General features: G+C 41.5%; 2 protein-coding genes across 2 annotated transcripts; one reads left to right on the top strand and one right to left on the bottom strand.

The window, feature by feature from the left end:
- Positions 1–356: 356 nt before the first annotated feature.
- On the top strand, positions 357–10,186 carry RIDA (reactive intermediate imine deaminase A). The gene is made up of 6 exons (XM_035125539.3): positions 357–453; positions 5,726–5,831; positions 6,805–6,859; positions 7,672–7,740; positions 8,577–8,632; positions 9,474–10,186. Exons 1-6 carry the CDS (start codon positions 389–391, stop codon positions 9,537–9,539), a joined length of 417 nt encoding a protein of 138 aa, XP_034981430.1. The 5' UTR covers positions 357–388; the 3' UTR covers positions 9,540–10,186.
- A 954-nt stretch (positions 10,187–11,140) lies between these two features.
- ERICH5 (glutamate rich 5) lies at positions 11,141–20,726 on the bottom strand. The gene is made up of 4 exons (XM_035125537.3): positions 20,533–20,726; positions 16,575–17,060; positions 14,963–15,070; positions 11,141–12,421 (listed from the first exon to the last, which is right to left on the bottom strand). The coding sequence occupies exons 1-4, from the start codon at positions 20,621–20,623 to the stop codon at positions 12,399–12,401; spliced, it is 708 nt and encodes a 235-aa protein (XP_034981428.3). The 5' UTR covers positions 20,624–20,726; the 3' UTR covers positions 11,141–12,398.
- Between the last annotated feature and the right edge of the window lie 6,089 nt (positions 20,727–26,815).

The following is a 26,815-nucleotide window of genomic DNA, read 5'->3' as shown; positions in this document are numbered from 1 at the left end:
TTTACAGAAGGCACTCTATGGCAAACATGAAAGGTTGCCTGGGCTGGGCTGATGAAGCAGGCCTTTAAAGGAAAAAGGAGTCAGCCAGGCTCTTCTCCTGCGGATCCGGCGCGCTGCACTTCGCCCAGGCGACCACGTTGCGTCCACTTCTGCCTCGCGGCAGTTTCTTTATTCTTGATCCTCAAGACTACATCTCCCACGATCCTTCGCTACAGGAGGCTGTACGGTGTGCGGCGAGGGACTCAAAAGACCGTATAAAAAAGCAAAAACCCGCGTGGTTTTAGAGCTGGGGGCGGGGCATTAAGTCTGTTAAAGTTCAAGCGCAAAGAGCCGCCGGCTTCGTTCGTCCAGCGGTCCGTTGAACGAGGAGCTGGTGCTTGTTGCTGCGATGGCCGCCTTAGTGAAGAAGATCATCAGCACCGCTAAGGCTCCGGCTGCCATAGGTCCTTACAGGTAAGGGCAACGTTCCTCCCCTGTACGGGGACTGCACCTCACCTGCGGGACTCGCTGCCACAAGATAAGCAGATGTCAGCGGCTTTAGAAAAGGAAGCGGGGGTGGTGGTGGTGGTGTTTCGCTGGAGGAATCAAGAATGGCCACTAGTCGTTGTTGTTTAGTCGTTTAGTCGTGTCCGACTCATACATCACTACTGGGAGAGCCATAGCTTTAACTATATGGACCTTTGTCGGCAACGTGATGTCTCTGCTTTTTAAGATGCTGTCTAGGTTAGTCATCTGCAGTGGTCATGGGACCCAAGAAAGTAAAATCTCTCACTGCCTCCACTAGTCACTATGGCTAAATATTCCAGGAGCAGAGAGAAGCATCATATCTCTCTGAATGCAGTGGTTAGTTGCTGGGGGTTTCACAGGCTCAGTGAGCTTGTGAAAAATTCAGGAAGTACGGCAAAGGGCTTTCAAATCGCCCCAAATCTGGAAAGGACTGCTGTGTGTTTGGAAGCAAGCACTTATTCACCCAGCTGGTGGTTAAACCATGAAACTTCCTGCAGAGAGGCAGTGATGCCCACCAACTTGGATGAGATGGATTAATGGATAAGGCTGCCAATGGCTACTGGCCATGATGGCTATGCTCTGCCTCAATGGCCAAAGGCAGGGTACCAGTTGCTAGAAGGGTCCAGCTTGGATGGTGAAATAGAGGGGCCTTTTGCCTGATCCAACAGGCTCTTACGTTCTTAAATCAAGTGGGCCAATGCAGAAGGGCCCAGGTGCAATCCCTGCTGCAGATACCGGTATCAGGTGATGGGAATGGCCTGTAGCCTGAAATCCTAGACAGTCACTGTCACTTGGAGTAGTCAAGTAGTCTGTCTTGGTATTAGGCAATTTCCAGGGTTCTTAAGTGCATTGTGTTAACTTGCTATGCCCCAATATGTGAGGGGAGATGTGCTTTATAATATTAATAAATAATAATAATAATAATAATAAATAAATATTATGTCTGCATGTTTGTAGCCAGATCAGTCAATTGCTTGTGTAAAGGAGTAATACTTTTAAAAACATGAGTTCAGCCAAAAAGGTAATTGGTTGAAAGTATTATATTCATGTACGTGAATACCCCAGATTGGTGGGGTATAAATAATAAATTATTATTTTTCACTCAGACTTCGGTTGTAGTCTTGGGTGGAGCTCCGTATTAGTGCCTTTTACCAACCTGTAAAATGCATGATAATATCTTTTTCTGGCCTCTGGAAAATTTCCCTCAGGGTGACGCTTCAGTCTGGCAATCTTTTTTCCCCCTTTAACCACCTCCCTGTTGAGGGATGAGGAAGCTACTAATCCTTTCAATTAGAATGGTTTTAATAAGGACGTGAAGAGCTTTAATACATTTCAAATTTATTAATAAGTCAAACAGAGGCAGGTTGTCGTAAAACCTGAATACAGTATATGTAAAGTTTCTTGAACTCCTCAAATGGAAAACGCTGTCCTACGCTAAACGTAGTAATCTGTCCATTGAGCAAGAGCTGGTTTGCCATTACTGGACTTCTTAATCATTAACGAAGAAGCTAGCTGCACTCAAAGTTTAATTAGTGTAAAATGAAAAAGGCCAAGTAGTCTCTTCAAGGCGAAGTCTGGAGTAAACTGATATACCTGTAGAAGGCATGTTAATAATCTTTAATGAGATCTCAATATTGCAAAAGATATTTTCTTCCCCAATAATAAGAGGTGTGGTCAGCTTTGGTTTCTTAGTTTGTAGTTTCTGTTCTGCACATACCTCAGCATCTGCAAGTAAAGCTATTCTCTTACATCAAGCAAGACACCAGTTGTAGACATGTCTCATGTTCATAATGTACACACTCTGAGGTGGTCCCGTTCCTAGGTTGTAGTCTGCCATTAATAATAGGTTTGGGTCCATATCTGAATCCCGACCCAGATGAAGGCCTCCTTCCCCTGTAACACACAGTGGCAGGAGGTTGCATCCGATCTTAAAAATGGAAAGCGTGATGCTGGTGGTCAACAAAAGAGGTTTAAAGACTCTCTCAAGGCAAATCTAAAAAAATGACAACTGGGAAACACTGGCTTGCGAGTGCTCCAGTTGAAGAGCAGCCTTTACCAAAGGTGTCATGGGCTTTGAAGCCGCTCGAACTCAGGACGAAACGTGCTAAGAAGAAGGCACTTTTGGCAAACCCTCACCGTGATCAACTCCCGCCTGGAAACCAATGTCCCCACTGTGGAAGGACGTGTGGATCCAGAATTGCCCTCCACAGTCACTTACAGACTCACTATTAAAACCATGTTCATGGAAGACAATCTTATTTGACTACGAATGATCGCCAAAGAAGGAGGCTGCAAGTGGGGGGGTGTGTGCATGTCATGGTCTGGTTGCGGCCTGGATATGGTCAGTGAGCATGGAATGCTGACCTACTGGGGGAAAGCTGTTTGTTGGGAGGGGTGTGGAAATAAATTTAATGCTCCTTGGAAAATGCTGCAGAACCCTAAATAGGAGCACACTACATTTAATGGCTGGTTTCATCTACATATGCTGAACAATGCTGAGGAGCAGTAATGGGTAGAAAGTAGAAGAATATTTAAGGCACAAGGAGGGGGGGGGCTTCTAAAGTTCTTAGAAAAAAAGCTCAACCCCATGTGATCATCAAATGAAGAGATTTTTATCCTTTTGTGGCATGCACTTGGCTTTGTTTACCAACTTGTAACTATTAGTCTAATTTTTAATGTTCTACCCTGAACAGGAGAAAGGTTGGTCCCAGGCTAGGCTTGCATCATTTTAGCCTGTTTGAAGGTGTTCCCATTTATAATTGAGTGTTGCAATCTGCTGTTCTAAATTAGTTGGCTAGCGTGCCATGTATTTAGGAGAGGCCAATGTTTGCTGAGTTGAATGTTAAGGGAATGTGGAGGGCAGTGTCCTTTAGAATTAAATTTGTGCTAAAACGATGCAGTTAAGCGCTTTGAAAAAAATACTACAAGGGAATGCTTAACAACACAGCCTAAATTTCTAGAGTAGTCATTTTAATTGGTGTATTTTGAGGTTTAAAAGTAGATTTCAAATATATATATTAAAAATTGTCCAGTAGCACCTTAGATACCAACTAAGTTTGTTCTTCGTATAAGAAGTGTGCATACACACGAAAGCTCATAACAAGAACAAACTTAGTTGACCTCTTAAGGTGCTACTGAATATATATATATATGTATATATATGTATATATATGTGTATATATATATATATATGTGTGTGTGTGTGTGTGTGTGTTAGACCAATACGGCTACCTACCTGAAGGTAGATTTCAGTAACTTAGCATTTGCTCTGCTGGGACAAGAGCTGTTGAGGTGGGTGAAAGCAAAGGTCTGGCTCGCTGTTTCTAGCTCCACTGCCAGTTCAGTTTCTGCTAACAGGATTTTTGCATAATCTCTTGGGTGTCCATCATATACTGAAACTCACAGATAATGTTGTGGTGGTTCGTGGATTTCTGTCACTGACTGAAAAAGTGTGGCGATATGGTTCTCCGAACTCAGCCTGAGTGTTCTTAGAATTGGTGTAGGGTAGGAATTGGAATGACCAGCAGAGCATTAGATTAGAATATTTGCAACTGCACTGGTTCCACCAAATAAGAAACTTTTAAGCCTTAGAAGGGGAAAAGAGAACTTTAAATCACATTTATAGTCGGCGGCAGATTGCTGCTTTCCATTTGGATGTTTGCCAGGTGGCAGTGGTTTTTGGCACCAACTGAACAGGCATGTGACAAATGCCCAGACTGCCATAAAGCTGTGTGACCCATCATCCTATAGCAAAACCTACCTTGATGAATCTGTTTATATCCTGTCCAGCATACAAGGATATCTGTACCAGTAACAACAACATTTCATAAAACACAATTGGTCTTGTAAAATACCACAATACACCAGATTCAATAAAGACAGTAGGTAATGCAAGCTTGAGTAAACTGCAACAATGCTAATGTCCAAAGGCCTGAGCGAACAGCCTTTGTGTTTTAATCTGGCGGCTGTATGTCTGCAGTGTAAGTATCTTTAAATATCTTTGTTACTTACCATTAGTTTCTTTGGTTTCCATCCAATACTGAAGGTCTCACTGAATTCAATTGGACTTACTTCTAAGTAAGGTGTGCCTAAGATTGCATCGTGAGTTGATTTGGAAAGAGAGCTTTATGGCTGCTTAGTTGTAACCTGCAAGTTTCTAGTACAGTGGTACCTCGGTTTATGAACACAATTGGTTCCGGAAGTCTGTTCATAAACTGAAGCGTTTATAAACTGAAGCGAACTTTCCCATTGAAAGTAATGGAAAGTGGATTAATCCGTTCCAGATGGGTCCGCGGAGTACTCAACCTGAAGCGTACCTAACCCGAAGCATGGGTGTGATTGGTTCTGGAAGTCTGTTCATAAACTGAAGCGTTTATAAACTGAAATGAACTTTCCCATTGAAAGTAATGGAAAGTGAATTAATCCGTTCCAGATGGGTCCGCGGCGTTCGTAAACCCGAAAATTCGTAAACCAAGGTGTTCATAAGCCGAGGTTCCACTGTACTTCATTTGGGTCAAAACTACATGTTATGTGGAGTTGTGTGTAACTGTAGCCTGATTTTTAGATTATTATTTAATGGGAAGCATTCACAGATTGCTGTAATCTTGAGCAGAGCATTGGGGGAAGATCCATCTTTCCTCAAACCATTTCCCCCCTCAAAATCCCCCTCCCCTTGCTTTTTCTCCCTTTGGATCAGGATTTCTTAGCAGCTGGACAAAGTTATATTACATGAGAATTTAGAATACTGTAGCTAACTTCAGGACAGAATGAAGAGCAAGATCTTTCTACCACCCAGAAGACTGTGATGTACTGATGCTTCTATGTTGAGGATTAAGTCAAGCTAGGCTTGTTGGAGACCTTTCTGTTCATTCAGACATTTTCAATAACTCATGTAGACTGGTCCTCCATGGTTTTAATTAAATCAAAATGTTTTAATTTCGAGGTCATGTTTTGTTTTGTTGTTGAATTCATGTTGCTTTTGGTTTAATGGCTCTTTTATTTTGTATTGGGTTTTTTTAATTGTTCATTATAATCCGTCCAGAGAAATTTATGTTGTGGAGCTGCATGCAAATGTCATAAATAAATAAAGCAAGCAAGTGCATGTCTAAATTAAGAATGGGAAATCTTTGGGAAACCGAAAGAAAATACTTTAAGATAGCAAAAAAGTAAATCACTTTCGCTTGTTCTCTCTCTGTTTTGCTCGACTACTGAACCTTAGCCAAGCAGTGTTGGTAGACAGGACCATGTATATCTCAGGACAACTAGGCTTGGATCCCTCAAATGGACAATTTGTACCTGGAGGAGCAAAGGAACAAGCCAACAAGGTGAAACACGGTTATTATGCTGACAATGAGTCTGATGTCATTATTCATGTAGCATAAATTAAATCTTATGGGCATGTCTGCAAGGCTCAAAATAGAAGATCAGGTGTACTGTTTCAACATGTCCATTCCTGGGGGCTCTGGGGGCTGGGTCCCACTTAACCACATAGCTGCCAGGGACCATTGAAGATCTTGGTGCCCTGCACCCGAGGGATACTGGATGAAAGAGTGCCCACGCTTTTCAGGACCCTTTTGGGTTACAGTGCTGAGTAGGAGCACACATTCTGGGCCCCTATTTGGGGAATGGGGAAGGCCATAGCTTAGTGGTAGAGCATCTGCAAAACATCCTAGGAACAATCCCCAGCATCTCTCTGCAGGGCTGGGAGAGGCCCCTGTCTGGAATCCCAGAGAAGCACTGCCAGTCAGTGTTGACAGTGCTGAGCTGGATGGACCAATGGTCTGACATTGGCCCTGTGTGACAACCAGCTGCCACATGGATGTGCCTTTAGGGGACATTGCAGCAAAAACATTTCTATGTGATTTGCAATTTTATTTAAACAGTTGCATTTTATTAATATTGGTGTTTTTACTATTTTATTGTTCTATCTATTTAACTCGCATGCTGCCTGGAGGCTGATTGCAACAGGTAGTATATACTTATTTGTATAAATAAATGACTAAAATCCCAAGGTTCTTGTGCACATTGTTGCCACTGCAGAGAAAGCTAGTTTTCCTTACATTTCATTGAAATTCATGGAACGTAGGCTGGTTGTGACTTGACTTGTAAGCACAACTCTTTCTGGATGAGGGCCTTGGTGATTTAATATTTTGCTGAATTTTGTTTGTCATTATAAATTGCTGGTTCCCACCCTGTTTAAAAGTTTTTAAATGGTGCATATGTTGTAACCGGCTGTGACTCCTAGGGGTGAGGTGTGCAAATCCAAATAAATGACTCAAACCCATTTTATGTGTTTAGGCCCTTCAAAATATTGGAGAAATTCTGAAAGCTGCTGGCTGTGACTATAACAATGGTGAGTAAAAGCTATGCTAAATGAGTTTCTTCTGAATTATCTTACCTTGAATCAGACAGGAATAGGAAACATCTCTACCTTGTGAGAGACAATGATAGAGGTGGGGCTGCTGTGAATATCTGCAGGATTGGAATCAAGAACACTCCCTCTTCTCATATTTACATGACCTATGTCCCTTTACAAAAAAAATTCTGGTTGATACAAACATCTTACTAAGCCCCCATTTTGGTGGATTTTGAAAGCTCTTAGTATGTCACCTTCTTTTTGAAGGATTACCTTTATTCTTAATGTGAAATTCTGAATTAACAGGTACCAGTGATCTGAACTATCTCCTGGTTACCATTTAACATTAAGTTGCTATCTGCACCTGGGAAACTAGTTATTTGGGTTTGTTTTTTAAGGTATAAAAGGAGAATTCCCAGGTTCCAAGATCCAAATTTGGGGCAAGTACTCTTTGGTGAAAAAATCCCAGCTTAAATTTAAAATCACAAAATATGCAGCAGCAAAGTAAAGCATAGAAATATAGGCTGGAAACATAGACCTTTAAAATCTGCCCTTCCAAGTTCCTTCCAAAGTTTCCTTCTTTCCGACTTCCAAACTCTCCAAAGGTCAGATTCATGGGCTTTTCAGTAAAAGGTGCAAGGAGTAAAACTTGGCTTAGTTACAAAGTGGTGATTGTTCTTAAATTATTGGTATAGGAACTCAAGAATGGCAACCAGCTCAATCCATAACACACGCTGAAACATTGTTATTATAGTTTTAAAGCTTGATAATTGGGAATGGAGTTTAAAATACCATTTTCTCATGTATAGTGGTGAAGACTACTGTGCTGATGGCTGACATGAAGGACTTTGATGATGTTAATGAAATCTACAAGCAATGTAAATACCGCTACAGCTCTAACACTTGTGTACCGCTAGCTGTACAAGCAACAATGTTTTGCCCTGTAAAAAACATGAAGTGATGTGGTCTCCACCAAGATGGCTTCAGCTGACATGACAAGAGCGACACAGAATGGAATGAGAAAATCAAGATTGGGGGTGGCGAGTGGGAATGGAAAGAGAATTGTTCTGTTTTGAATGCTCATGCTCTTGAGAGCCCTTTTGTTAAAACAGTCTGCGAGTTGCTTTTTTTGTAAATGGTTATATCCAGTGCTAGGCCCATGGGCATAACTTAGTTCCATTATTTCTATATGTCTACTCTGAGTAGGACTTAGTTGGATTCCAGCCAGGCACTATCACTAGAGGATAGCATAGAGCAGGCCTGGTGAGGAATTATGGCCTAGTGAAAATGTTGATAGGCTTGGAGGGCTGGATTTGACCCCTGGCCTTGACATACCATGACATACAAACAAAGCCTCTCTATATCAAGGACAGCTGAATTATACAACCTGTATAAATTATTCAAAATATTTTTATATTATAAGAGCTTTGTGGGATTTCAATGCTCTGCTCCTTGATTACTGAAAATTCCTCTTTCTTGTAAGGCATCACTAGGCATTTCCCACATATCTGCAAGCATTTTCTTGTCTTAAGGCTTAAAAACTTAATAATACTGATTCTACTTCTTGTGGTTGCATAGTACAAGACTATAGATAGCCTACTGTATCATTGGTGAATCTATTTACCTAACTCGGCAAGCTGCTGCAAATGTAAGCAAAACTCCATCTTTAATGCTGTCAATATAATCATGGAAATATCTTTTCTATTCTACTCAGTCTTCAAGAGCAACTTTCCAGCCCGAGCCGCTTACCAAGTTGCTGCTCTGCCAAAAGTAAGTGCTGTTCTATTGCTACAAAAACAGCTTCTATCTGATTTATTGCAGATAGAACTGCTTCTAAAATTATTTAAAGACACAAGGACTTTAAATACTTAACTTACCAGTAAGTTTGAGAATTTACAGAAAAGAGGCAGTATGCAATATTTATTGCGAAACCTAACAATGCAATCCTATATATGACTGAGGAGCAAGCCCCATTGAGTTGAGTGGGTTTACTCTCAAGTAAGGGAAGCAGTGGCACTGTGGGTTAAACCACAGAGCCTAGGGCTTGCCTATCAGAAGGTCGGCGGTTCGAATTCCCACGATGGGGTGAGCTCCCGTTGCTCAGTCCCTGCTCCTGCCAACCTAGCAGTTCAAAAGCACAAAGTGCAAGTAGATAAACAGATACCGCTCCGGCAGGAAGGTAAAGGGTGTTTCCGTGTGCTGCTCTGGTTCGCCAGAAGCGGCTTAGTCATGCTGGCCACATGACCTGGAAGCTGTACGCCGGCTCCCTCGGCCAGCAAAGCGAGATGAGTGCTGCAACCCCAGAGTCGTCTGCGACTGGACCCAATGATTAGGGGTCGCTTTACCATTAAGGGCATCTAGGATTTCAGTTTAAGAGTCTTTTGGCACCTTAAAGACCAATAGACTTATTGTGACATTAGCTTTCATAGACTAGAGCACATGTTTGGAAGACATGAAGTGTAATCCTCAATGGATTGTTATTACACAGAAGCCACCATTGGAATATAGGCCCTTGGAGTTAAGGAGGATTAAATTGGAATGGACACAAAGCTGTGGGGTACAGAAGACTCCTGCACTGATTTTATAATGCAGTTTGACATCTTCCTTACAGGGTGCACGTGTGGAGATTGAAGCTATTGCCATCACTGGACCTCTTCAAGATGCGCCAGCACCTTAGTTGTTCTTGGTATTTCCTTTCCATGGGATCAGGAACGATTTGTGTAGGGATTCAGTTCCGACACTGGCTTCTTATAATGTAGTCAAATTCAGGATTGGGATCCTGCATGAATTCTTCTGGCAAAGATCCTCTTCCTGCATCCCCTTTCAACTGTGCCATAAATGCTCTGAGCCTATGCAGGATTTGGTACATATGAAGCTCATTCAAGATCTGAATACTTGGGTACATCTTGGCCCTTGAAGTAGTATTTTGAGGGAGACTGTGAAATAGTTTATAGAAAAAATTAACGTAGATTCATTCCGTAGTGCTTAGAAGCCAATATAGCATTCTTGCTATGCACTACATGAAACAACCCTACCTGTAAAAATGTTTGCAGGAAAGACTATGATGGATTCTTTCGGAATATTGTATTGGAGGTGGATGTTAACTTTAGATTTAGCCACTTTGAAAAACATAGTCATAGAACTTCTGTCCTGACCCCATCTGACTTTCTAAACAACCTAATGTTGATGCCAATTTTATACTGAGAGCATCTTTTGAGGTGTTTTGTGTTTTTAAATAACATTACCTTCAAAAGTAGCTAATTTTAATTAACATTGTGGTTGTGGGGGGTGTTACATAATAAACCAGTTGCATAAAGTATAAAATGTAGACTTGTTTCTTCATTCACAAATAAAAGTGTCTGGGTGTTTAAATTGGACCTTCTAGTCCTTAAAAATACCACATAGAAATAGGCAGCAGTGAAGGCCAAGTAGGTACCGGTGCATCACATTCGGTCATTCACAGTGACACTTCCAAGCCAAATTATATATTATAGTCTTAAGAATTACCTCTGGAGGAACCAGTTACACAAACCAAGCATGGAATACAGGTGTGAGAAGAATTTAAGGAGCTTTTTTGAGCACTCCATATTACCTGCACTTAGTATGGGACATGTGCTCTTAATTTGTACATGTACTTACCCCACACTAAATCTTTTACATAGAAGTATTGCCTGAGTAGAAGGATAGAATTATCTGTCACAGCACTACACTGTTCAGCATTTTCAAAAGCTAATGGTATGTTACAAAAAACTGCCATCTAAAAAAGCCCCTTAACAGGCCTCCCAAGACAGGGTGAACTTGCTTTGCCTCCAAGGTGTGGGGTAAATGACTCCTCTGTAGGAATCCTTGCCTTGGACTTGTATCTCACCTGAGGCAAATAGGCAGCCCAATTAATGGGTACCTTCAAACCCTTATATGCACCTATTCCTTCCTTCCAGGAAACATGATTGATTACCCACCTAGATTAAAGGAGTAAAGATTGTCAATTGCTATTCCGTGGTGCAGAACAAGTACACAGAGCAGACTACTTCCCAAACCAATAAAAGTGATACTGATTGCAAACTCTGCTGGAGTTTCAGGAGCATCCTAGTATAGGACCAGCAGTACTTACCATGCAAATACCTCAGAAAAATAAGTTATCCATCAAGTCATGGACACTGATAGTATGCAAGTTACAATGTTTCTTCCCAAAGAAAATGTATTGCAAGTGGTTTTAGTTTCCAAAGATAAAGATGTGAAACGCACAATACAGAAGCCTATAGATATTAGAACAGAGAATCAGTTTTCATGCAGATTTTTCATAAATGCTTTATTTCAGTGTTTAAGATTACCATTTTATAGACTACATGAGGCACAAATCCCAGCCATTATCAAGTATACCCCGACATAAAACAAAGGTTTCCTGGTTCAGACATAAGGTGGGTGAAGATCAGCTCTGCTCAAGTTTACCCAACTTCTCAAAAATATGCAACCAATAGAATCACACTAAACGTCTGCAAAGTTCTTGCTTTTTATGTGAAATTATTTTCTCCTGCTCAGCTATAAGATTTGCACTTCAAGGTTTCTCTTTGAAAAGGCTGAAGGGTTCACTTTTCATAATTGCTATCAAATAACAGGTTTATAAAGACAAATAGAATTCATATACACTTGGGGGGATTTATAAAGTGTTCTAGAAGTACACATAATTGCACACTAGAGGCAGCAATTCATTTGGTTTATACTTTTACTTTAACATGTGTTTTCAGGAATTGATTAGAATTTTACAGATTTAAAATTTAACATTTTCATTTTAACACAAGTGCTACCACCACAATACAGTAACAGTGTATGTTGCTGTTGTGCTAATCAGTAGTTTCTTACTAGAGTGTACAGAATTGCTTGTTTTGTCAACAGGTGACAACCGTTATCCTGTGCTTTCAAAGTGCCATAATTACATGCTAGCTCTCATCCCCTGAGTGCTGGATTGCAGTGACTACTTTCATTAGTTTTAAAAAATAAGACATGAATTGATGCATCTTTCCAGATTGAACCAAAGCAGCAGTATTAAGTTTCAATATCCATACTTGTTTTCGGTAACAAAATTCACTTAAGAGTTGTACTGGTAGAGTTAAAAATCCTCATGGCTGCAACATTATTACTAGAACCTAAGAATCCTCAGACCCTTTCATATCTAGTGCTTGGAGAATCTCCATGCACCCAGTTCTACAATTCATGGTGTCAATACAGTTTGCCCTAGCAATTAATTTTTTTAAACTGAAATACAGTAGATGAAGTTCTTGATTTGCAACACATGATTTCACTTAAATGGAAGTTTACAGAAGGCACTCTATGGCAAACATGAAAGGTCAACACATTGCAATTCTTCAGTGTCTTGGCAACTTGACTTCCCAAAATAAAATCATTAAAATGGTTTCTCCCCTAGTGCTCAGAAGTGACAAGTCCATACAAGCTTCTATAAAAAACCAGATTATACCAAAACTCACAGTGCTAATATTATTTGAGCAGCCAAAGATGAAGTCCAGGCAGAAGCCACAAGTCACTCTTCATTATTTGTAGCTTCTGCAATATAAAACAAAAACAAAACCCAAGATTTTAAAAGTGGCAATGACTTTTAGACAAATATATTCTAGGAACAGTTCTTTGAAAGGAAGTCATCTTTATGAATCATATGAAGAAGCTTCTGCTGCTAATATTTAGCATGTCAGAACAATGCAAGCAAGGCAGTGAATCTTAAAGTGGATTATCGGGAAGAATCAGATCAGATGAAAATGGTGATCCTTTCTTAACTGGAAATAATTGGCTATTAAATTTATGACTGTCAGAGAACCTTTTTCAGCCTGATGGCTGCATTCGCTTGGGGGCAATTAGGGGCAGGGGGTACATACCAGGCCGGGCCAGAAGCAGTAGTCAGAGCAAGCAATATAAATTTTACCTTTGTACAGTAGGCTACTTTCTGCACATGCTTGTATACTCCTTTCTATCCTCAATCCAGGCTAGCAAGTAGTTTTTATTACCATTGAAGGACACATTCCAGCAAGGCAAAAAATACTTGAGGGTGGTACAAAACATGGCTGGAGAGGTATGGCCTGGGAGATGTTCCCCACCCTGAGGTTCCCCACCGTGGTCCATAAATACATACTGACTTCCAGCATCACAGAACAGCTAAACAAAAGCCAAACGGGAGTTCTTAGCACACTGGAGGATTGAAAGGAGCATGTGCAGAAAGGTCCATAAAACAAGACAAAGTCATCTGAGCATCTGTTGACCACTAATAAGACTACCTGATGCAAAGTGTCGCCATATGATAAAACATTTAAAGTTCACACTTGCTAAGAGTCATCTTTTGCTTCAAATTGGTTTGAGAAAGCAGATTCAATTAAAGGGGAAAAAAGAAATCTTGACACTGGTAATCTGAGTTTTCAAAGAGTGAGCAATGCGGGAGAGGGGAGGGTTGCAACTATTTCTTATTTGTAATTCTGCACGACTCAAAACAGCAAGTTATTAAATACATATACGTGTGAGAGGGAGAGCTAGGAAGACAAAACACAGCTATCTTTTCATGGGCATATTTATGCACAGGCACTTCCTCTTCCCACTATAAGAAATTCCAGTAATTTTATCAAGCATTTCTCCTGGGTGGTATGAGCTTTTAATTGCAGACCCTGGCTTCCAAAGCAGTAGGGGGCCTTCAGTTTCACAGAAAGGAAATCTCCACCATCAATTAAGATTGAGGGAAATTAAAGTGCTGTAATGTTAGATCTGCCCTGAGCAATGAACCCTTTTGCCTGCCTTTTCATTTGTTCTTTTGTCTCTAGTCAAAACCTGTACTTTTGTCTCTAGTCAAAACCTGTACTTTGTTTTGTTTTGTCCAGTAAATGAGCTAAACCCTACCCATTCCTCACCTATTATAACAGAAATCCGAGAATAGGAAATCCCAGAGCCATGGTAGCAATCTGATCATTATTAGAATGTGTTTGGCAAATAGTAACTATGGAATTAAATGTGTATATTTAAGCTTCTCATTTCCCACATGTGCATCTTTTCCAAGTCTATTTTTAACTAGCTTATCTGCTTCAAATGGCTTGGGGCCAAAGTAGACGAAAGTAGACGAAAGCAGGTAGTGGTAGTCCAATTTTGACAACAAAAGGATTCACACAATACCCACTGTGCCCTGCTGCTTGCTTCCCTACAGTCTGACCCCTCCCCAAAGGACTTTTCTCTACAGCTGTGCTATTATGCCAGAAGTGAACCCAAATAAAATAAAAAAAATTCCTTCAGTAGCACCTTAAAGACCAACTAAGTTTTTATTTTGGTATGAGCTTTCGTGTGCATGCACACTTCTTCAGATACGAAGAAGTGTGCATGGTATCTGAAGAAGTGTGCATGCACACGAAAGCTCATACCAAAATAAAAACTTAGTTGGTCTTTAAGGTGCTACTGAAGGAATTTTTTTATTTTACTTCGATCCAGACCAACACGGCTACCTACCTGTAACCAGAAGTGAACCCAGTTGAAGTGAGGGCTTTCCAAGGGGGTTGTAGGAGGTAAGTGGCAGACAGACAGGCTCTACTTTCCCCAACCTGCTGCCCTCCAGATACTCTGGACGGCAGCTCCCATCGTCGGTGACCACTAGTCATGCTGGCTGGGTTAGTGGGGGTTTCCTTCCAAGACGTGGCGGGAACTCATTTGGAGAAGGCATCATTCCATGTCCCTACTGCCATTTTTAAACAAAAGCTGACAAGCTCTAGATGAGGTTAGAGCAGACCTAGACACACAGACCAGGGATGAGGAACCTGGTTTTCTCCAGATATTGCGAGGCTACAGTTCCCATAATCTTTGGCCACTGCTCAGATTGGCTAGCAGCTGAAGGAAGTCAAAGTTCAACATTTGGAAGACCACAGGTTCTCCACCTCAGAGTTAATCCTACACAACCTAGGCAGATTTACAAATAAGCAATTTCCTGCAGGACACTGTTTAAATACCTCTATTTACCGTAAATAATGCAGGCAGCATCCAGGAGGTGCCAATGAAAGGTTATGAATACGAATACAGCATTTAAAACTTCTAATATATTAGCCCTTTGCTCCTCCATCAACATACCTATCTCTGTTGCTGCCGTAGCTTCTCCCATTTCTTCTTCTTTTGTTTCAAAGCCCTCACTTACTGCATCACGGTGCATCTCAGTTTCCTCCTTTTCTCCTGTCTCACCTGGAACAGTAACCATAGAGATCAAGCCAGGGAACACTGAAAGAGTATTGAGTGCCCTAGCAGGTTCTGCACGGGCGGCTGGCACCCTTTGGAACTGGTAGAATGGAAGACAAGAGAGGCCAAAAGTAGGTGGAGCCAATGACAGGCAAAACCCACTACGGTAATTCCAGCTTTGTCCCCATCCTCTTCCTTCTTGCAGAGTTCTATAAAGGGCAATACTCAGACTGAGGAGAAGCCACCCCTGTGGCTGATGGTAAGGCAGGCAGGCAGGTGGTGTCTGCCTGAAGCTAATGGGACAATGTTCCATTTGTATAATGGAACAGCCCCCACTAATGCTCTGGGTGTTCTTTATAACATCAAAGAAGAAATAGTTGAAAGCACAGGAGAAATGCAGGACTTGCCAGCTGATATAAATGTATCTGCCACAGAAAAGTGCACCTACCATTGTCCTCTGTGTACTTTTAGAAAAGTTGCTGGTGAAATAAGTAACTTAAGTTGTATTACTAAACTTCAGTCAAAAGCTTATTATATGGTTTTCATCTGTCAGCGTTCCATGTGTCAATACATGTACGTCCATGTAAACAGAATTTCCATTCACCCATGCATTAAGCGATTTTGATGTTTTTCTAACCATTCAGTAAATGAATGCAACCTTGTTTCCTACAGCCTGCATTTTGCAGAAATCCCGCTGCACATAAGTGGTACAGAAAAGATTTATCATGGGAAATGGTTATCATAGCTAATAGCCACTCAGCACGAGGTATAATTCTTGACATGTTCAGATGCAGAATACCTACAGTTACCAAAAGCCAGGGCCAAACAGCATCTCAAAGTGGAATTTTCCTGGTGTGATGGGAGACCGATAATGGACAAGATAAACGCTTGATCTAATGCAGCAAAGCAAGTCTAAATAAATACTATTACTTCACAAGCAGACTGAAACCAATAATAGTGTTGTATTTTTGGTTAACTTATACACCGCAATAATTTTGACTGGACTGATTTGGAATTTAGCAATAACTTGTGAACCGCCCTGTGATCTTTGGATGAAGGGCAGTATACAAATCTAATAAATAAATAAAATAAAAAAAGAAACAAGTTATTTTGATGTCAGAATGTTCAGATCCATCCCCAAATCAAAGTACAGTCACCTTTGTGTCATTTGTCTTCTGGCAATATGCACCAAAGCAGGGCTTTCCCACCCACTCTCTTGTTAGCATCTCACCTAGCATAAATGATTGCTGGGGGCGGAGGAGGAAGTTAAATATATGAAATGAGAGCACAAGGAAACAAAACAAGGCAACAATTGGTGGCACTGACCTGTTATTCAGATGGGCCCCTTTTAGTCTAATTATTTGTCAAAGCTACACATAACTCAAACCCACAGGGCAAGATTTTTGCCCTCGGGTACCTGCATGCAAAAAATAATAATAATTAAGCTCAGCAGAATCTGCATACAAGTCAGAACTTGGCCTTCTCAATCTGAAATAACACTACTTATTACCCTCAGTCTGTTGTTCTTCATCCACTTGCAGCTCCTTCACAATTTCCGTTACAAGACTCCTAACAATTTCATCAGTTGCAGGCTCAGCTGTGTCTGTCTCTGCTGATTCAACAGGATCAAGCTGACTGTCCTCTATGGTTTCCAGAGGCAAAGTGTTGGCAGTTTCTGTGGCAGCTTGAGGCTCACCAACCTCTTCGGCTGGTTTCGCAGGTCGAGGCTCACCGGCTTCTAAAAGGGCGACAGGCAAACTGTTGCTGAACTTCTCTTCCGGCGCCACTGGTTGAGGCTCTGTGCCTTCGGGGTCGACTCTTTGACAGGTAGAAAGGGCACAGTTGGTCATTCCAGGGATCAAAACATCTGCTTCCTCTTCAGCAACACCCTTGCTTAGTTTTGCTCCATCCGAGCCCAGCTCCACTTCTTCCATTGCCCCAAGTTTGGTCTGATCAGAAACGCTTTCATTTTCGACTGCGATGGGCAAGTTGTCCTCTAATTTAGGAATGTCGATGAAGCAAATAGAAAAGAAGACCACAAATTATTACTGAGAGCAAATCTATAGTTAGGTTCATGTATTTTAAAGTGTTATATATCCCATTTATCCATACAATCAACTGTTCTTCTGTGAACTTGATGCCACCCATATAAAAGCACATCTGAAAGAGTAATTTCTAGGAGTGGCATTACTATACCACCAGAAACAACTCTAGGGCTACTTTTTCTTTTTTGATAGGGTGGTTATCAGTACAGGTATGCATGTTAGCTATAACTTCTAATGAAACACGTAGAATGCACTATAAGAAATTCAAAACGGAGAGTGGCTCAATTGTCCCATCCAGATCTAAATTCGGACAAAACAGAGGGGTGCATAAAACCTGCCCCAGTACTAAAGTCAGTGGGAGTAAGCCCACTCCAAACCAAGTACTTTTACTGAGCTCCTTCCGTATGTGAATCATTGTCGTTTATTGCACATAAACTACTGTTCTTTTACTGCAGCCAATACAGTGGACCAGGCCTTCAACAATACAGACATAAGGCAATGCATAACCCTTCCTCCACAGTTATCTTGCATCTCATGATAGCAGCTATTTCACGAATTATTGAATGAACATGTCAAGTCATTTAGTTCTGATGCTTAGAAGCAAAAAGGTTCATGTTGTAGCCTGAAAGCAGAGGTATGCATAGATGTTACCCACCTCAACAAGTCTGAATGGTAATGACGAGCACAGTGTCCCACCCAAATTAATTTTGACAACTTATTAAACCATCCTACAAAAACTGTTTTGAGTGAAGAAGCCTTAATGGAACTCAGGAAAAAGCTTATAACAGCCGAATGACACGTTTGTTTCCTGGTAAAATGATCTCACCAAGAGTACAGCAGAATTAGTTACATGCCTTTATATATTCAGTGGCCTCCTTACCTTCCACTACGTAGATGTGTAAATCCTTTAAAAAGAAGAGGAAGGCCTCATTAAGATTTTGCCATATGTGTAACTAATTGCTAAAGCCCTTATTTGTCCAAAATGTCAAAGGGATATAATTTCAACTTTAACCATAGGGTTGATTATTTCCCCCAGAATTTTTTTCCCTCTTTTTGAAGTGTTATATTTTTAATTTTATACTATAGCTTTGCCCTTGTCCATTTGTCGTTTATTCACACATTGAATGTAGTCCACAAACTGGAGAATAGTGGATTTGTCACAAAATCAGCATAATATGTCCCTAACTTGCAGCCCCCAAACCACAAAGTCACCCCATTCTGGACCAGTCACAGTTTCTACACAGCCTTCAAGGCCAGCATATAATGGCTGTCAAGTTGATAAGTTAACCACAGTAAATTTTTAGACCAGTTGTAAGAAATTGCATTGTTTAGTAGAGTTTGTGTCACATTTCAGACTCCTGAATGCAATGGAATCAGACAAGCCACTTCATCCAGGAGATATCAGAGCATCCAATTTAAAAACGAAGCAAAAACTTTTATCATAAATGTTTATACTACACATAAAATCTGGACTCAAACAAAAATATGAAAAGCTGTTTATTCCTAGGTCTGTTTTCACAATGCCAAGGCTGTATTGTGTTACTGGACATTAAAACAAAAATTTAGACATAACTTTTTCATGTGGCATTTTATCAAGCAGTACCAGGTAAGTTAAAAGTCTGATTAAGAAATATATACTTTTAAAAATCTTTATTGAGAGGACTAGCATGTATCAGCATTTGCACAGTTGTTAAAATACAGTATAGAGAAGAAAAATGACTGTACAGTAGTGCACTATTTACAAACTATGAAAGCCTGAGAACCTTTTTGCAAGTGTAACCAAGATATGTTTATTTAAAAGTAGGTCCTACCATGTTAACTGAGGTTTGCTGACCGGAAAGTATACACAGAATAATAACCGAAACAATATACATCCTCAGTGTGTATTGGGTGTAAACACTATTTGTTTATATGCAAATTTATATACAACTTATTCTCAGGCAAGTTATGCAGAGTTTCAGCACAGCTTTTTTTTTTGAAGCCTGGTTATAATTTATACTGGAGAGTTAATGCCTCTTAACTCTTAGCAGTCCAGTTTAACACAGGTCTGTAAACTAGGTTATTAAAACAAAATATCTGCCAAACTTACGTAACAATGACACAGCCATATGCAGTTTATTGGTAGTTACAAAATAGGTCCACAGTCCTATAGTGGCTTATTTAGAAGTACAATTAAATGGACTAGCTTCTGTGGATCAGGATGAATATTGCCAGAATGGCAGTTTTAGTACTAGAACAAGCCAAGATAAACTAAGGTGGGAGGTGGGCTCCCGCCACCCCAACTTTTGATTCTTTTCCTTATCTCCATTAGCCACAGAGAAAGTAAAATGGAGGTATGGGAGTAGGCAAGAAAAGAGGGAGCAAATTTAGTGTTCTATTCAACTAATTTTTTCCTCAGAATAAACCCAGTGCAATTAAGGGACCTAAAGTTAGTCATGTTCATTATTTTCCATGAGTCTTCTCTAGGTAGGACTAGTAGGGAATACTACCTTACAGATTAGAGGTTAAAAGTACTGTATATTCCTGCGTATAAGACTACTTTTTAACCCAGGAAAATCTTCTCAAAAGTCAGGGGTCATCTTATACGCCAGGTCGTATTTCTTATACGGTGAGTATATCCCAAACTCTATATTTTAACTGGAAAAGTTGGGGGGTCATTTTATATGCCAAGTCGTTTTATATGCCGGATATACGGGTATCTTCCCATCTGAAGAGAGCAAGGAATGCAGAACGTAGGATAATCAAAGGACTGTTACCTGCCTCTTTACTGGTGTATAGAAGGAAACAGAACTTCAGCAACTGTACTTTATTATGTAGGCTCAAGGAAAGCGGAATTCCCACCCCAAAAGAACAGGAAAAGAACAGGTAGGTATGGTGACCCTAACAATAATACGGCTCCAAACGGATTTGAATCCTTCTTTCCCCACACCAGATTCAACTCTATTTACTGAGCGCCTCTTGCTAAGAAAAGAATATTACAAGACCTTTAAAAAACCCCAAAAACTTACACACCGTATATTTCAACCACACACAGGATCCTGTGGGAACTGCGGTTTGCTACGGGTGCTGGGAATTATAGCTCCGTGAGGGGCAAACCACATTTCTTGCCCCTTCCTTACAAACGTATTACGGCTCGAGAGGCTTCCTTTGCTGCACGACGCGCAAACCCTCGACTGAGCGGAACATATAATAAAAGTTTCGCTGCCACATAACCCCCAACATATTTATATTACAAAGGGAGCGAATATCAAGCGGGAATTAAATTAGGTGCTGCTTTTACCATTAATTACTACAGGTGTTTTAAATGCTCTCCACCCCCAGCTGTGCTGAGCCCGCGTCAGGGCAGGATAGAAACTTTTTTTTTTAAGGAGAAATAATAAATTGGTAACATCAGCAGCAGCAGGGAGCCTAAGAGGCGCTCACCGCATTTCAGCAGCCCGTTGGCGTCCGGAGACATGGGAGCCGGTCGGCTGCAGTCCTTGACCTGGGTTTGAGCGCTGCTGGAGCACCCCATTTGCGCGGCGGGACCCCACTCCCCACACCGGGCCCGAGGCAAAGAAACGGGTCTCCTCCCGGGGCGGCTCCTCCGCGGGAAGCGAACCTCCCGCTCCGCTGCTGCCGAAGGGAATGCGCGCAGGTGTCTCCTCTCCCAGGCGCTAAAAAGGGGGGGGAAGCGGCCGCCGCCTCCTGCTGAGCTGCGCGTGCCGAGGAACTTCCCTCTCATAGGCTCCCGCCGGAGTGTTTATCGCTCGAGCTCGGTTGCCATGAGAACGGCGCGCGGTCAGGGGTAGCCGAACACGGGGCGCTCCAAACTTTGGGCATTCTTCTTCGCACGGCGCAGGCGCGGCGGGAGCGGGACAGGCGCCTCGTGGAGGCTCGGCGACCCAACGAAGTGATGGTGACGCAACGGGAACGGGGCACGCCGCTTGTGGGCGGCCGGTGTCGCTTTTTTAAAATCGCAATTTAACGCGGCAGTAGGGCCTAGTGGGCGGCTGCCCCCTCTGTTTGCTTTGGGCCTGCCTCTCCTCTCCTGCGACCAATATAGATATTAAAGAAGAGCAGGGAGATAAATTGGTGCTGAGGGCGGGGCCTGATGTCCGGGGCCCCTTCCAGCAGGGCTAGCTCACCACAAATTTGAAATAAGTGTTCCAATGAATATGATCCTCTGAAGATGACGTGGTGGGCAGCCTTTGACTCTCCGGGTGTTGCTGAACTAAGACTCCCAGGCAAGTTTTGCTTGCTGGGGTTGGTAGGAGTTGGAGTCTCCATATTTGATGGTGTTTCCTGCTTGGCAGGGGGTTGGACTGGATGGCTCTTGTGGTCTCTTCCAACTCTATGAGTCTGTGATTCTAGTTCAAGGGCAGCAGTAGAGCCAAAGGCTCCCCACAGCTGAGCTATACAGAGAGATTCCCACATGCCCTGTTAGTCCTGAGTTTCAAATTACCAGTTGCACCCCTGCCTCTCAAAATGTGTGTGAAGCAGCTATAAGGCTCCCATGGTGGGTTTTGTTGTGGATTATATTCTGCAGTGCTGGAAAATAGCCGTTATGAGTGATGTGTTTATCCCACCCTTTTGCCAAGGAAATCTGGATGAGGTACATCAAGGGTGGTGTCCCAAGGCAGGAGTGTGACCTGCCAGTACCTCCTATAAGGTCCACAAATAGTCTATTGAAAATGCCCAGTGCACCAGAGATGGTTCGTACTTAGTTCCTGTTTGCACGACTCATCCTCTTTTGCAATGAACCCATGGACATAGCCGAAGGGGGAAGGCAGGGGAGACCTGCTCCCCTAAATCAAGTAAATAAATAAAAATAGTTAAGTAACTGACCAATCACAGATAGCTTGGTTATGCCCCCCCCCAACATAAATCCTGGCTATGCCCATGATTGAAACCCCCCCCCCCAACACTTTAAACATTTCCACTTCTCAGTGGATGCCAGAATTCAACATCCATTCTCCCATCCCTTCTGAACAGAGAAGAGGTACAAAGAGCTGCTTTCTGTATGTACCTTTTCCCACTTATGGAGCAGTTGATGCAGAGGTAGTGTATGTTGCACCATATTGTGGTCCTGCCTCTTTTTTTATGGGGTAGGCATTTCGTGTTATGCCACACCTACAAAATGGGACCATTTTGTGATTGTTGCCAAGGGATCTTTCTAAAAATTCCAAATGTGCCAACTGGCCCAAAGAGGTTGGCAACTCTTGATGGTAGGTGGTCCCTTCAGTCTCAATCCCCCCACCCAATTTCATCCATACCACAACCCTCACAGTTTAACCCTGCAAGGAAGAGATAATTGACTACCCCAAAGTCACCCAGTGAGACTCCTAAGTGGGGTCAAGGAGAAGTGGGTGGCAGACCCATTGGGACATCCCAAGATGGGAATGGGTCAGTGGTTTTGTCTAATTTTGCTATACCAGATCAGGCTCCTCAGGAGATCTGTGGGGCTTCAGATCCAGCAGATTCAAATTCGCTGGTGCCCTGTCCCTTTTGGACACTTTCTATGTGAATGAAGGTAGGGCCTCCACAACAGAAATAGCTATATGTCATTCAAACTCTGTCCCCACCTAAACACCAGGCAGTGGGGAAAGACCTATTTCTTAGCCAGGATTCGACCTGGTGGTCATAGTCACTGCATGTATGTACAGTATTTCAAATATTAATATCCTACTTTTCCTTGTACAATCCAATGTGACTAACATGAGAAACATGAAATACAATTAAAATTGACAAAGGAACATATAAGAACAGCCACACTGAGCAAAATACATTGCATGTTTCCATTGTTTTAAATGGCTTCAGTATAAGAGTCCTAATAGGCCTTGCTTAAATTCATGTATTTATTTAACAAGATTGTATGCCACCTAAAGCAGTTTACATAAAGTTATGTAAAACATTAATAGGAGAATACCAATAAAATAACAGACTTTAAAAACAAGTAATTATGACCTTTTTATGCATTATATAACCAGTACTCATGCTTGGTTGCTGTGAGGTTGCTGCTGCTTCCTGCGCATTCCTGGTGGCTTCCTTGAGACTGGCATACTTTCCATGCCAGTCCACAAGGTATGCTGCTCTCATAAGCCCCTGCAACCAAGAAAACATTTCTTGGCAGCCTCTTCATAGTGACTGTAATAAATGAAACTATGGTGGATGTTTTCGTATGACAAACCACATAAATTGGCTCAACAAATAAATCAAACGGGGGTGTTTTCAGTGTAAAAGCAAAGTGTTTTGAAGGGGGATGTTATCAATTGTCTTATCTATTGTAAAGGTATTTTACCAAACTAATAAATGTCTTTTCTGGGGATGATGTTCTTTGAGTTAGAGTCATAAGCTGCCCACAGCAGAGTCTTAAGCTGCATGAAATCTCTCATGTAGGTGCTGGCTGGACCCCCACCAGTTTAGTTTCAGCAAGATGATGGCCCTACATGCCTTCAAACCATAACCTTGATTGCACTTCTGTAGAATTAAAAAAGAAGTTGCCGCACAAAACAATGTGAAAAAGAACTGACAATGAACAAATAAGTTTTGAAACCTAGGGGGCTTTTTGGGGAGGGGTGTTACTTTACGAATTAAAGTTTAGTTAAAGCTCTCCTATAGACCTTTACCTGTAAGCCCCACTGAACGCAGTGAGGAATATTTCTGAGTTGAATTGTACAGGATTGCACTGCAAAACGTTTCCTTCTGTGACTATCTCAAGGAATTGTTATATCAGGTCAAAGAGCATGTGATGCTGGTCACTGTTTAACACCAAACGATGCAATAGTGGTGGCATCTGCAACATACCAGTGGATAGATATGAATCACTAAGGAAACTGGTTAAATGAAACAACTGTCGTGATGCAGGGCATGCCTTCAGGGGGCTATGGTCTTGAGGCAAAGTCTAGCACAGAGAATCAGACTAGGTCCAAAATGTGATCCAAAACTACACCCAAGTTCAACATCACAGTGAATTCAGCAAGGTGAGGGAATTGGAAGCAGGACTAAGGATCCCACAAACAAGAAGAGAGATCTGTGTTGTTTCCTACAACTAGAAGGCTAATGTGTGAGACCTTATATACTGTGGCCTCATACATAACACCCTAACCCCAGCTGTTGGTAGTAAAGGAGTCTGGGTCTGTAGACCTATGCTATGTCATTGCTATTCAGTCTGTGCCCAGGCCAATTGGTGCCAGAGTTATTCAGGACTGAGGGCTGCCTCAGTCTCTTCCTCTGACAGCTCAAAGGGTTCTTCAGACAGTTTCCCACCAGACAGCCTGTCAAGGGGATCCTCAGCACTCATTCCAGGCGATCCAGCATGGACCTCAAAGTCCTTCACCTTTGGGGTGTCGGTTTCCCCCCCTTCAAGATTTAGTGCCAGTTCAGGGCTAGACATGGCACCAGTTTGTGTAAAGCTGTAAGACACAAACAGCCGTTTATGTTCTGCCAGAAACCTTTTACATGCAACGCAAACATAACTGAACACAAAATGCACAACTCTTTCACATTTACTGTCGAAATTTAAAACCTTACTTACATTAACGAAAACAGTGTAAGCCCTCAAATGTCTTAAAATCCAACCACCATAAAAGGTATCAAAACGCATTATGTCAGAGTAATCTTATTGAAACCACAGACCTAATCATGGTCTGTTGCCAAACAGACTTCAAGAATCTGTGCCGTAGACACCCATTAACTTCTGCAGATGAGAGGCTGTGTATCTAATTGTTCTAATTATTGCAATATTTGCAATAAAGAGACTTCTAGAATGGTTTTTTTTTTAAAAAATGTGCTGTACTGATTGCAGCTTGTTCACAAAGCAGACCAGGGCAGGTGTACAATCTAAAAGCTGGGTGGGGAATCTTAGGCCTGGGGCAAAACGCCGCCTACAAGGCAGGAATGGGGAACTTGCTGACCTCTGCACACCTCCCTTGGTCTGCTCTGTGAACAAGCTCTTATCCCTAAACATTGGCCATGCTGGCTTAGACTGATGGGAGTTGAAGGGTCATAGGTTCCCCACCCCTATTATAAAGGAATCTCCTACAACTGGCCTTTAATTGTATGATGGAATAAGATGCTATATTCGTAATAATCTAAGATGTGTACACACTATAGCTTTAAAGCACATTTGAAACACATTCTTTCTCTCAAAGAATTCTGGGCACTGTAGTTTTACCTCTCACAGAGCTAACGTCACGAGCAACCTTAACCAACTACAATGCCCAGAATTTCATGGCTTTTTACAAGATTACTTAAGAAACTTCTCTGTATATTTCTGTATAGTTCCGTTTCCCATAGTAAAGTATTACCAGTTTCTTTTCTCTCTGGACTCCATTTGTGTTATTCGGGTGACTCTTCTAACAGTATTACTCATGTTTAAACTGGGCATTGAATGTTTTTAGATATGCTCAAATTGACAATAAGCATCAGGATTTTCTCTGCCCTCCAGCGGACTTCATTCCTTTATCCATTTTTGTTCTGGAACTGTTTTTTGATTGGATGGCTGAGTGACAAGAAATGTTGATGCTGATTCAGCAAATGCCAACCTTGTTAGTATCCCAAATTCCAGATTTGCTCACTTTGGAACAATGAGGCATAGTTGTTTTCCTGACAATAAATGAATAGGACAGTGCATGAACCAAGGAAAATTGAATGAACATGTTTACACTTGCTTTAAATATGATCATTATCATAAAGCTCAGTCTGCCACTTTTAATACCCATAGAAAGAAAAGTAATTAGTGTGGGTGCCAGAATGGAATTCTAATAAAGCCTTCTCATTTGTCTGAGGGTACAAAGGCAATAAGTTTAATATCTGCCTGTTTATAGGGCATGTCAAAACAGCTCTGGCAGCTTTTAGAGTATGACAAAGATTAGGATGTCCACACTGATAAAACACAGCTGGACTATAAGTCTAAAAGAAGCCAAATCAAATCCATGTGAGAGAAATATGCATTCTGTGTGGCATAAATTTAAGCACAAATTATCCTCAGGTTTGCCATCTTTAGTAGCAATAGATTATAAAGAAAACAAGAGTGAGTCTTGTGGCACCTTAAAGACTAACAAATGCATTAAGATTTTATGGGCTACAGTCCACACCATCAAACGCATGAAGCGTTTTTCTGAGTGGCAGCTATATATACACATAGTGAAGGGAGTAGGGAATTGTAAACAGTGAGGTCAGAAGGAAAGGAAATCCAGAAAGTTGCGCTATTTTGCAGTGTCCAGAAACTGAACTGCTTGCAAAGACTGGCTTAGTCTTAGGTTGTTGGCACAGTGGGATTTATTGAAGCCTTATAGAAACTGCACTAAGTGCCTCCTGTTGAGATGATAAAGATGGAATCCATGTATCTTGGGTAGAAATGAGACTTTTTGGAGACAGCAGCTAAGTGTTGTTCTAACCAGTCATGAAAATGTTGGGATACTGTGGAGTCGTGGTAACCCATGACAGGGCCATTGATTTGAATACACAGTGGTACCTTGGTTCTCAAACTTAATCCATTCGACTTCCAAAACATTCAAAAACCAAGGTGCACTTTCCCATACAAAGTAATGCAAAAAGGATTAATCCATTCCAGACTTTTAAAAACAACCCCTAAAACAGCAATTTTACATGAATTTTATTATCTAATGAGACCATTGGGCCATAAAATGAAAGCAATAAACAATGTACTGTAACATAAAACAGTATTGTAGATGATAAAAATTAAATGTAAATTTTTCTTACC

Source organism: Zootoca vivipara, chromosome 8 (genome assembly GCF_965207765.1).
Source record: "Zootoca vivipara chromosome 8, rZooViv2.hap1.1, whole genome shotgun sequence".
NCBI lineage: Eukaryota > Metazoa > Chordata > Lepidosauria > Squamata > Lacertidae > Zootoca > Zootoca vivipara.
This window is presented reverse-complemented; position numbering and strand designations above follow the sequence as displayed.

Coding starts and splice junctions, on each gene's coding strand:
- RIDA (XM_035125539.3), top strand. CDS start 389: ATGGCCGCCTTAGTGAAGAAGATCATCAGCACCGCTAAGGCTCCGGCT. Junction 454..5,725: donor GCTGCCATAGGTCCTTACAG/GTAAGGGCAACG, acceptor ACTGAACCTTAG/CCAAGCAGTGTTGGTAGACA. Junction 7,741..8,576: donor TAATGAAATCTACAAGCAAT/GTAAATACCGCT, acceptor TATTCTACTCAG/TCTTCAAGAGCAACTTTCCA.
- ERICH5 (XM_035125537.3), bottom strand. CDS start 20,623: ATGGGGTGCTCCAGCAGCGCTCAAACCCAGGTCAAGGACTGCAGCCGA. Junction 15,071..16,574: donor TGAAGAACAACAGACTGAGG/GTAATAAGTAGT, acceptor TTACTGTTCCAG/GTGAGACAGGAGAAAAGGAG. Junction 12,422..14,962: donor TACGGCAGCAACAGAGATAG/GTATGTTGATGG, acceptor TTTATATTGCAG/AAGCTACAAATAATGAAGAG.